Genomic DNA, 12,820 nt, shown 5'->3' with positions numbered 1-12,820 from the left:
GAAGTAATTTAGCTTGGGTAGACATTTCTGATCCGGGACGAATTTTGCTGGAAAACATTTTTTAAAATGGCAAATGTGTTGCAGTGATGATGTAATATTTCAAGAACCATGACACCTATATACTTCATTTTGATACCAAAACATAGGTTTTGGGGGTCAAGTTGTCTTATGGAGACACAAAATATCTCCTGAGAGCAACCCATTTGCCATTTTCAATAAATCACAGATATCAGAGAGGAAGAAGAGACATATATTGAAATTAAACAAATAATAATGGTTTTAAATCCTTTTATGTATACACCAAAAAATGTTTATGATCTGAAATATGAAAAACTTAATGTTTATCACTCCTGTTTTAGACACATTTTCATAGTTCAATTTAGTTATTCCGGCAATCGCTAGTGGTACATTTGCGGAATGTTGATCATCTCATAAGAGCATATTGACAGGGACATCTTTGTGAAGCACAGGTTTTGCAAGTACATGTTTGTGTAAGTTCTGTGGGTAGAGGCTTTAGAAATCTTGCAGGTTTTAGCACCCCATCAATATCTTCCCACCCAAATTCACACACATCTTTCGCTACATATGCATGTTCCAAAACATTTACACATCTTCTGATCAAGTAGAATTCTCTTTATATGTGCCCACACACAGAATATGACGTCTGTGGAAGGTCACTTAGCGGGACGGATCTCTTCAATTCACTGTATCAAAGATCGTCAAATGTGTGAAAGTCAGAACTTATTTTCCACACACGCACATGGTATTAAAGTCATATTTTTCTTCTGTCTCAACAAATCACTTTAGAAACTTCACAGGTTCAGCAGTAAACACTCCAAGCTTTGTTTCAATTTTGCTCATAGCGTCATCACCCGTAAGAATATGTGCTTTGATAAGAATATTGGGCATCTCTGTGTCAAGTTTCTTGTACAGAATATGAAGCAGACTAAAGTGTCTTTTCTTGCCTGTGCCATAACTTATCCATTACTCTGATGGTCCTTGACTTAGTAACATTGCAGAAAATCTTAGTAGCACATTATGAACATCTATGCCATTTGACAGTACAATGACTCAATTGGATCCATTCCAAACAGCTCACTCAACATGTGGCACAACACGAAGGTCAGCTTCCTCGAATTTGCTGTTAAGTTCTTGAACAACATGGCCTGTACCTTTTGAATATATCTCTGCAGGCACCAACTCCTCATTGACCATCATTCCACGTGCAATAGTTGGAAATTCACGATGGTCCATTAATTTTGAATTTGTCATCTCTCTGTAAACATTCCAAGTAGAAAGGACTTCATGGTTAAACTAGCTGAGATTGAGCAAAATATTCACTGTTTTGTGTCTGACCAACAATTCCCGTGGAGGTTTTCTGTGATCTCTGGATTGTCAGTTCCAGTTTCATCTATATTGGGTTTTGACCTTCCTTCCACTCTTTTGTAAAGCGCTCCGATATCCTTTGGGATCTTGTTTGCGCTTTATAAAACGTTATAAATAAATTATAAATAAATATCTGGAGCCACAGCATTGAACCTTCCCTCTCTGTCTTTCACCACAAAGTATCTTTGAATTAATTTTCTGTAGAGGTATGGCTTTTCCACCTCTAGCTTCTTCACTCTTTACAAATACCAGGACCCATATCTCAGGAAGTTTATGCAATTGAATTAGAGAAACACAGTAATCAGTGACTCCACAGTCTTCACATGCAGCTCCCAATCACCTTCCTGATCCGCATGTACCAAGATTTTCACTGGAGCTATCATATTTAAATAATTTCCCCAGTACTTGTAAAGTTCTAACTTTTCTTCACATTTTTTGACAAACTCTACAGACTTCGTTTTCTGATTTTTGAAGTTAGTGCATTGAACATTGCTTGGCTTTGCATGATGTCTTTTGAATGAAGTGCACCCTGAGCCTTGTTAATTTCTGAGATAAGATATGCACACCTAATTTGCCATTCTTATTCCAGAAAGCATTTCAACGCAGTGATTCTATAGCCTCAGATATAATGAGCATACCTTGTAGCGAACTAATATGAGTTCCTCTCAAAACTGACTGTACAGTTTTGCTTTCAAAGATTTCGGCCTCAATAAGTGCATCCTCTATGCCACATCCACTAAGATAACTTCCTGCACGCCGCAACGCACCTTTTGTCATGTAGAAAATTCCCATCATTGGATAAAGTCCATCAAATTCTACTTGAATTGCTCCTACAAATATCAGCTACAATATGGAAAACACCTTAATTGCAGAAAATGTGCATGATAGGCTGGTCTTCAAGCTTAGCATGCACATTGTGATTTTGTTTTTTGAGCTGTGTATACTGTTGCACAGTTTGTGGCTGGAGATGGTATTACTGGTAAAAACCCAACCCTCTTCAGTGGCACAGAATTCTGGGAGATCAAAGCATGAATTCCAGCCCATAGGGAAACTGGCTTTTCTTTCTCCTTCTGTCTGCACTGAATAAGTAATATGATAAATTCAGCTAAATCAGATTTGTGGACTACAACATCAGGTAGAAGAAGATCCATGTCCTCAGCCACTTAAAAACTTTCTGGTAGACTGGGAGTGTTGATGGCTTGTAGTGAGATTGCACATGTTGGCAAGGCAGTTGGGTTATAACTTTGCAGCTTCATTTGCTTATGCCTACAGCTGACACAGTTACTTCATTGGTACAGTCTTGAAAAAGCACCATGGCCGTATCATGTGTGCTGGATGTTCCAGACAAAGAAGAGCTGTCTCCAAAATCCAAATTATCAAGAATCCTTTCCTGGTAAAGTGACTTGGAAGTGGCGTGCTGTCAAAGTCACAAGATTTTCCAGCATGAGCAGCTAACAAGTTCCTGCTCCACACTATGTCATTATAACTTGTTGATACACCAGTCCTATTCATTGGAGTGATTAGCTGTCTACTTTTGCGCTTGTCATAGATTGCATGGACAATCAACATATTTAGCAGAGTGTTCTTTTTGCTGTGATGTAATTCCTAAAACATGATTTGGAAAAGACAGTACATTTGTACTGCAAAGGCCTCTTGGTTCATGGGACTGTCTTTCACTTCTTCTCTTAGTTCTTCAAAGTCATCATCAATGTTGTCGCCGTCTGTGTTGAACTCAATAACTTTAGTTTGTAACAGTTTTGCTTTGCTGATATTAAACAATGATGCAACAAATATTAAGACCACATCAGATATTCTTGTTGACTCCCATGATTTACGGAACTTGGGGGCATCACAAAATTTGTCATTAAGTCCAAAATCCAAATCTTTCAGGACATTTCTTAAAATGGGTCCTGCTGATTTGACTGCATCCTGTGATCTTATTTTTGCATCAACAACTTCAGTAGTCATATCAGCTGAGAACACAATAAGGGGCTCCTTTTTTTTGTTAAATGACAAAAATGAATTCTGACATTGCACATTCTCACCCGAAAAATCTTAATTTCATTATTATGGATCAATGCAGTTTTACCAATGTTGACCATTATTTCTCTGACCAGCACTCAAGAATGGCTTTAAAACTTCATTTGCTTTTTCAAAGAGTGCAAACTCAACTAAAGGCTGGTGGTTATGTTGCTGCTGGGAGCTCATTGTACATTCATATTTTCCAATGTATGCATGCATACAGTTCAGGTGGGCATACAAATTCGCTGCATATACGTTCACCTCGCTTTTTAGTTTGGCTATTCGGCTGAAAGCTGAAACTAGCTGCAAATAAAAACATGTTTGCCATTTGAGACTCACATACTCAATCCCTTTGGCCCTTATTCTGGCTAAACCATAGATAAAACATTAAAGATCCTCTGCTTTCCGATCAGTTGTTGGTGTTCGAGGGTTATCCATCGATCTTCAAAGTGGATAGACATTGGGTTTGGTTGTCAACGCTTTTCTCAGAAGACTTGGATTTTTGGTGTGATTCCCTTGTTTCTGCTACTTTTTTCCAGGCTTTTCCCCATTGTATACGACTTGTAGCACTTGTTGTTACCATGATAAAATATTTCCTTCTCTTCACCCATCAGCTTTAATCTTTTGTGAACTTCGTCTTGCCATGTTTCTGCAGCATCTCGTACTCTCTTCTGTCCAGCTACAGCTGATGTTAGGTTTTCTTTCGGATTACTTTGGCATATGACACAATTTGCTTTGTTGAAGGAGTCCTCAGATTTTGTAGTTCGCAACACTCTGTCAGGAGGTAAAGATCCTCTGCTACCAACTGCTTCGCTCATTTTTACAAATTTGGATCAACAGAAAATCTGAAACAAAAGCAATATTAAAATTAATTTCCAAAATGATGACTAATCACATCAATATAGAGCAGCAGTCTTCAATCTGTCGGGCACGACCCCCAGGGGGGGCGTGGAGGCATGGGAAAAGGGTTGTGCTCTTCATTTTCTAAAAGAAAACATCCCAGGTGGTTAATTCCAGTACTTAAAAGGCTTTCCCTGAACGTTGTTTTTTAGGGACTCTCCCTACTCCTGTGCTGGGAAATTGAAGGCAGGCTGACTGCTAAAGATGCCTTTCTACAAGTGTGTTGCTGGCCTGAAAGAAATGTGCACAACGAGTTACTCTGCAAATGTAAACACATTGTGCACATTTTAATTTCTTTCAGGCCAGCAGCAAGGTGTGTTAAGCTGTCTGCCTGGCTTTGATTTTTTCAGGACAGGAGAGTGCTGTTGCAGTTACTTGATTAAATCTCTTGACGCTTTTTGAGTGGTAGTGCACAGAGTTAACTGAACTGTCAAGTGCTTGCTTTTAATTGTATTTACATAGTGCTTACTATCCCTGAGAATGTGTTGAAGGGACACTTATGTAAAATAAATTGCATCCATAGGGGCTGGATATTACTAAAATCTACGGGCCTCATTTATAATGAAATGGTGTAGGGCAGCTCCGCAAGTATTTTTGCTGTGCTGCCCTATGCCAATTCAAAAATACAGGAATGGAATGTATTTAAAAGATACGGTGCGTTCCTGTCCTTTCTGGCAGCACAAACTTTGGTTTGAATTGTTGGCAGGATTGGTTTGTGCAAAAACAACCCATGGAGGCTATTTTCCCTTTCTATGTGTGCTGCACATAAAAAGAGGAAACAATTGAGGAGAAATAAAGATATTTCTCCTCATTAAGCATCTCCTGGGGCAGCATACAGTTTTGATGCATCCTCAAGTTTACAGATTCTTGTAAATCTGGGAATGTGTCAAAACCCATAGGAAAGCCCACCACAACGCCCATGGAACGCCCCCCTGATGCAGTGTAAGGCAACTCATCAACTTGCGCTGCAATGCCTAACACCATATCTAGGAGGCCATGAAATGCCATGCAAAGTGACTTTTCGTGGCCTCGTAGATATGGTACTGTACTCTGCGCAACCAGAGCATTAAAAATATGACGCACCGGCAGCTCAAGGGGCTTAAATTGTTGCCTATTGCTATATATTGGGTGTTAAACTGGTACTAATAAGGTGTAACCACAGATTGACCATTTCTCCGGCGAACATTTATGTTTCTCCATGATAAGGAGTACCAGGTTCCAGACATTTTTGTAGGGAGGGGGTCCTTACGCCTAAAAAGTTTTTTTAGGTGGGTCTCGGCATCAAAAAGTTTGAAGACCACTGTTATAGAGCCACCATTTTGCAAAATGGTACAAGGGTTGCTCCGAGGAGTTATTTTCTGTTTCTATTAGACTACTTAACCTCCAAAACCTATGTTTTGACACCAAAATGAAGTATATAGGTCTCATGGTTCCTGAAATATTATATCATCACTGCAACATGGATGTATGATAGTACGTCGCACACCTTTTCAACGTGTGCTTTTACCACGCGCTTCCCACATCGCAAAGACTATTACATCGCAAGTTTTCCCAACACACGGCGTTTCAACGCCAATGCCGTTTACCCTATTGCAAAATCCATTAGATCGCACATTTAAAAATCGCGCGGCATTACAACCCCTATTTTTTTCTTTATGGTGCTCTTAAACTCCTTGTAATGCGGCTACAGCGAAAGTCGGGCGCACATATGATAATGTGTGGAATGCTGTTCTCAGTGACAGTGCGTTGGATATAATTAATTACCTGTGGAGTATAAAAGAGCCCCTGGTATCAAAAATTATTCCCAGGTACCTGTACTTTGATACGTTTTCCACTTTTTTACAGGTAAAGTTTCAAGCACCCGCAATATTAGATTTCCTCGCTTTGTTTTTCCAAAATTAACCACTAGTTGGTATTTGATGGTAAAGGCATGCAGTGTATCGAGAAGCCTCTGGAGACCTAGCTGTGTTGTAGTAAGCAGTAAAAGAACGTCCGCATAGAGTAGATGTGTACCTAGGTGCTGAATTGTGGTGTATAGATTAGTCAGCACTGTAGCCCAGAACTGAGGATTGGCTTTGAAATGTGCCTGCAAGCTGTTCGGGACTGGAGCGCCCCCCTGGGGGGGCTTTCTTTATTACTTTCAGTATTGGTGGTTCACAGTAGGTTCTAGGGGGCGTCACTGCATGACCAGCCGGGGCTTTCTCATCTGGCATCATACGTTTCGTTCCTGTGGCCAGAATCCCTCACAGGGTGTTGTGTACTGATCTGGTAGGTAACAACTGACCCAGGCATCCTCATTTATGTGCGCATTGAAATGTCACAGGTTACCCGGAGATCAGTTATTTGGGGCAAATTACCATACTCTGGCCTATAGTCTGCACTGTAGCTAGCAATATATTTGAATAAAGCGAGGTTCGATATTGTATAATTAGTGATTGTATTGCAAACGTCACAGCTGTGTACATACGTCACGCCAGCGATATTCTTCTTATTAATAAAATATGAACTGTTGGTAATTGTCCAGACTTGCGCAACTCTGTAAGGCGAAAACCGTCGTAATAGCATGCGATGTGAACAACAGTGCGATGCAAGGGCTTGCGTTGCTGTGCCTTACAATGTAAAAGTTCTTGCGAAGTAAAAATTGCGTTGTTATGTCCCCGCGAATTCGGCACATCGTTGTAATGGGTATTCGCCCTGCAACACATCCGCCATGTTGAAAAATGTCATCCGGGAAAAGTCAGCCTGGATTAGCAAGGTCCCAAGCTAAATTACTTCTCTAATGATACAAAAACTCAAACCACAATTACAATGGTATACCAATGGGACAGGACTTAAAAACTATGCTTGTTTAATTCTTTTGTCAATGCAAGAAAAAACCGCATGAAACACCCATATCACATTCTTGATGCTTAATAACCTATTACATCTTTTTTCTCTTAAGCTTCGAAGGGCAACCTGGCTGAGGAAGAGAAGCCACTCGCAATCAGTCTTGTGCTTACAATTGGCAGCATCTTCTTGTCCATATACTTCTTGACGTGGGAGACGTACACCCTGCGTGCGGACGTCATCCTTAACGCCCTTTTGCTGACTCTTTATGGGCTGGAGGTGATCCTGGGACTCTTTGCCATTGCTGCCTTTGTCCGTTAGAGCTTTGAAACATTCAGCGGTTCAGAAGAGAGTGGTGCTGGCTTCTGTCAGTAGCTGAGAGATGCTACAAGCCACGGCCTCGGTTTTCATGATCCACCACCTTCTGAGGGAGGAGAAAAGGGATAACGTCGTCAATACTCGGGAAAACAAATCCAAAGTGTTTTATGTGAGAATATATACATGCCATCAGGATAATAGTGAGTGAGTGTGTGTTACCATTTAAAAATAGGTGTACAAAACGGGAGCAAGCCAACATTGAATGCCAAATGAATAATAATTGCATATTGTTCAGTTTTCATATTGAAACCAATGTTATATCAACAAAATATTTATTCTCCATGTTATTTATTCCCTTTTTGTGTGATGAAAGTTTTTAGTTTAAGGACGAAAATAATGTGATTTCCTAAAAAGTCGAAAACATTGTTAAATTGTTGCAGATAATAAGCTCTTAATGAAGACTACGTTTAGTCTGATTGGAGAAATGTGGCAGGGTCTAGTAAGTTAAGAATTCCTCATCAGCCATTGGAATATGTTTCGCAACAAATTCAGTCCTGTGCATTTGGGGGCAAGGGGGATGCACACAAATTCTAGCCATGATTCTTGGTGCATTACATGACATATTATTGCATAGTGCTGTCGCTCAAACATCGTGTGATATAAAATCTACAATACTCAAGGTGACATGCAATGGGGAGGTATAATATAACTGAGCACAGTATGAGTTATGAGCAGTAATATAAAGTCGTAAAGTTGGAACAAATTATTTTCAAGAAGGCTGAACATATAACAGACGTTTCTGAAAAAACACACAACCACCATTCACCGAGTTTCAGAAAGCTGGTCATCATTAAAAAGAGAGTACTGTTCTTTGAGTATTTCCTAAGGAGCTCCAGTGTTGTTTCTTAACAAAAACAAGAAGTCCTTGTCTCCACTACTCCACTGGGGAATCTCATGCTTTGATTGTAGAGACTACTACTAAAATATAGGTGGATGCCCAATAAGCACTGCCCCTCTTGGGCTAATAGATCATACAAAAAAGAAAGAAGTCAGTGGAGGAATAACTTCTATACATGGTTTTTCTATCACAAACCTACTCACTGTGTCTAGAAAGCCCTTCAAATTAATTATAGCGACATATATCTAAGAAAACTCATTGAACCACATATATTTCCAAATCTAGTTGTTGGTGCATTTTAATTTTCTTTTGTGTTGTATTTTGTAATACACTTTTTTAACAAACATTTATCAACATCATCAGTAAACATAAACCCATATATTCCATAAAAACCAAACAAACAAAACAGAATACTGGTCACTCTTGGCCTCTCCCAAAGATACTTTTTACATCAAAATTCACATCTACAATGTTGATTCCACTCATCCGCTAAACTGGTTTGAAATCCAATCAAATACATATAATGTGTGGGGACAACAGTCTTTTCCTTTAGACCTTCTGATGATTTGGTTCCCCATCTCAGGATGATTGATTCATCTTTTCCATCTGTGGATGGTATTCTCCCAGAACGGTAATGTTCAACTTGTTTCTGTCTTCACGATATTTAAGGCCTCATCAGGACCTGAGATAAAGGGATGACCAATTAATTCTCTAGCTCTTGAAATTATTTTCATATGCCATATAGCAGGGCAGAGTCACCGATATATAAATGAATCGTGTACATCAGGATTGGTCCTGTAATTGTACTATTCCGATGAGCTACTGCATACAACTATGTCGGTTTTGTGTTAGTGGGAGCAATTAAATTAGTAGTACGAAATCCACCAGAGAACAAAGAGGAATGCCTTCCTAAACGCCAACGCTTTTGTTGCCTACTAGGGTTGAAAGATGAACAAGATAAAGTTAATTTGAATTGCTTTCCAGACACATTGAGTGTGTTTGTGATGGAAAACAGTGTATAGAGGCTATTCCTGTGCACACTTCTTTCTTTTATGTTTGGTTGTAGAGACAGCGGGTGATGTCTGGATTATAAGAGACAGAAAAACAGCAAGATTTAAGGATTTTTATCGGACCTGGCCTTTGCTAAGATAGCACTCTAGGCATGGGTGGAGAGAAATTTGGCACCCTTTCTGATGGTAGTGAGTTAAATGAGTCAGCAGGTGGCCCCTTTTGTGTTTACTGATCAGTACCTTGCTGAGCAGGGACTGGCCCCTAAACACAAACAGTCTCAGACTTCCCCAGCTCAACTAAATCACAGATAGCTTAGCTACCTCAGACAGACGATGATTTTTTTGAAGTGTGTCAGCAGGGGTCTGAGTGTGAAGGGAGGGCAAGGAAGGTGGCTAAAGGGGTGTTAAAAACATCTCCCACCATATGATAATGAAGGACTAAAGCAACTTTAAACTGGAAAATCCGACAGAAATGAACAGACAGGGACAGGGACATGGACAAGACTGGAATAATATGGGAAGGTTGCTGTTGTTGGCCTATTCTTTACCAAATCAATGAAATACAGACCACTAACCCAATTTTCTAACCTTTAAGATAACTATTTTCGCTTAGTGGAAACCCAAGATTGACCGTGGTAAAAAAGAAAAATATAGGTCTAGTAGCCTCGTTTCTGAGAAGTAGATGTCAGTAGGGCGCTCATATCATGTTACAGTCACTTTAATGCTCAGGCCACATCCTAGTCCCCAGAATGGAGCACGGTATTCAGGAACAGGCTGACAGGCTTGGAGACAATACTCTGTTACTGCATGTACTTAAATTATGAGTTTGGAAGCTAACACATTGCTCCCCCATTCTTCCACTAAATATCCGTAAGTGAAACATCCCAAGATTTATTAGAGGAAATGCCTGATAACTTCTGGGACATGAAGATTTTAGTGCAGTAATCATTTTCTGATATCAGTAACAAAAACATAATTGGGTGTTGTTTTTCATGGCTGATGAATTCCGATCCAATATTGTTGGATTTCATTGGGTGCAATAAATATCGAGTCAGGCACTGGGCCACTCGCAATGATAGATAACAAAGGTATCCCCCTATAAAAGTAGTTTGAGGTATGGGATGGGGGAAGGGGGTGAAAAGACCACTATTCAAGAAAGTATACCCACTTGACATGTATTTCTTCTCCTGCTCCTAACAAGCGCTATGGGTTTTGATCCCAAATGAAATTATGTTATTTATACAGTATTTTTTTATCAACCATATTTATTCTGTTTCCTAAAATGTTCTCAAATTCATTCATCTCAAAGGGCACATCTCATAAAAAAGCCTACAATGACATTTTAACAATTCTTTTCCTTGTACTGCAACAAAACGTATTTATTACAATAAAGAAAATATTATTTCCATAAAATACCAACATGCCCCCACTCAGCAATCCACTCACTCCTACACACATCCAGAATCACTATCTACCATACATTCCATTCATACCACATCCCAGCATACTGCACATATTCATATAGCAAAGGAAAAACTGTTTTGATTTGTACCTGTTGATATGTTGTGGGCTGGGATAACTTTTCCAAAAACGGTCAACGCACATTTCAGTGTGGGTATGAACATCATCCCGCCACCTTCTTCAGGACCACACAACAATACAATTGCTTTCCAGGGTGGTCATATGGGGGCATTACTCGTTTCAGAGCTCTGCTACTTGATGGCACCAGACAGCCACACTTATATCTGGCTAGTGTGGCATCTCCTCACTACTACTCAGGAAATGTTTTAATAGGTGCCACGTTCTGTCAAGTTTGTTCAGACCTAATTCCTCAGATTAGTTCTTCTGGGCTGGCAACACAAATAGTGATAACACCAATCACAGTTCCAAGATTACTTCTAGAGACTCCTTATTTTAGTACTGGATGTCCTCGAATATATTTTCCTTTTCTGTGCGCGCGTCACATGTAAGGTTCCTGTATGTCCACTGGACATCACTCGTAATGAGAGCCTGAAACGTTGTCTCCCATGATTCTATGATTAGTGTGCTGTATGGATTTTATATTGCCCTCTTCACTCTAAGTCCACCGTTCATGTCTTTGTGATGATGCCACCAAATCCTACAGTTTCAATTTGTATATGTATAGAATTCGCCTCAAAATTACTGTCCTTTAAAATATGCGCTTTTTAATAGATGGTAAGAATTAGAAGTCATGAGAGGCGAAATACTTTTTCTCTTGGGTGTGTGTATTACTGTACAAGGTTTTTACCTAGTTTCATTGGCGACTTGATTGTGTACAGTTGAGTTTGTAATTTAATTTGAATATGTTTTGTATCTTGATTTAAATATAATACGTTTTACACAGTGGATTTGGGTCATTCCTGTATCTGTTGACATAAATTGTGAAGGATTATCATTGGAGCTGACACTGTTATTAATTTTTCTGTGACAACTCTGTTCTATTTCGGCTGGATGGTAATTACCCATATTGAGAATCTGTTTTGATAAGGACAATTCCATAATAATAATCTCAAACTTAGTTAATCATGATTAAAAACAAGCAAAATAGGAGACATGCAATGAGAAGCTTAATGATTCTAGAACAGGTGTCTCCATCCAGTGAATCCTGAGCTACCAGTAGCTCATAGGGACCTTTCAGAGTAACTCACACCCTTGAGTTCATTTTTAGGTTGAGCCTGGGCAGCGCATGCGCTGCTCTGCGATGCATGCTGTATTGAGTTAGGTACTTGAAGCCCTGCCCACATTCCGTCCATATTTGTCATTGGCTTCTGTCATTGTCTGCTGTAAACTGGGGTTGTTCATTGTTGAAAAGGCCTATCAGTCTCTCCTTAGTGTCGCCTTTTCTCACTTTGTAACATCCCATGACGATACCTCCTGTTACGTGTGTTGTTGCTCGGTAAGCTTTATTTACAGCCTCCGAGCACTATTTTCTCGCATAGCAGGAGACACTCTCTCCAAACGTTTTTTTGTGCTATTAGAATGGTTGCTAATTCATGATTTCTTTGGTGCTGTGTTAAATGCTTTTAACTGTGAAACGTCCAAGAATAGGGACGGTTCACTATAGCTGTTTGTAAAATCGCCTTTATGTGAACAGACAAATAAAGGAATCGAGAGAAGAGCATCAAGATCTCTGGTGAGTTGACTGATAAACAAAAGTACAATTTTGCTCTGCCGCCCTCTCAGAGAAGCAGCAGAGCCCTCTTTCACCCAAGGAGGGATTTCCTTGCTGTGTGCCAGTCCTCATTTTTTTTTTTACAGAATGCTTTGAGTTAAAAAATAAAGTGATTTTCTTTGTCCATCCATTAAATGTATGCCCCCGCACTAAATCCAGACAGACGTGTGCTCTTTTTTCAGAGGTGCTTGACAGCTCTTTTCTGGTAGGTTGCACTGGTCTCCCGGAACTCAGTGGAGTCTCACAAATTGGCACACTGTAATTTGA

The 12,820-nt window shown here is 39.7% G+C and overlaps 1 protein-coding gene across 2 annotated transcripts in view; it reads left to right on the top strand.

The window, feature by feature from the left end:
- The window catches only part of TMEM80 (transmembrane protein 80), a 148,748-nt gene extending 136,936 nt beyond the window's left edge, over nt 1-11,812 (top strand). The window contains exon 4 of one of the 2 annotated variants that reach the window (XM_078682814.1): nt 7,250-11,812. In XM_078682814.1, the coding sequence (XP_078538940.1) occupies nt 7,250-7,455 (206 nt within the window). In that variant the 3' untranslated portion in view covers nt 7,456-11,812. The remainder of the gene's footprint in view (nt 1-7,249) is intronic. The other variant, XM_078682813.1, reaches the window with a different exon arrangement.
- Nucleotides 11,813-12,820: the final 1,008 nt, after the last annotated feature.

Source organism: Lissotriton helveticus, chromosome 3_1 (genome assembly GCF_964261635.1).
Source record: "Lissotriton helveticus chromosome 3_1, aLisHel1.1, whole genome shotgun sequence".
NCBI lineage: Eukaryota > Metazoa > Chordata > Amphibia > Caudata > Salamandridae > Lissotriton > Lissotriton helveticus.
The sequence above is the reverse complement of the archived record's forward strand: the minus strand, read 5'-3'. Positions and strand labels throughout refer to the sequence as shown.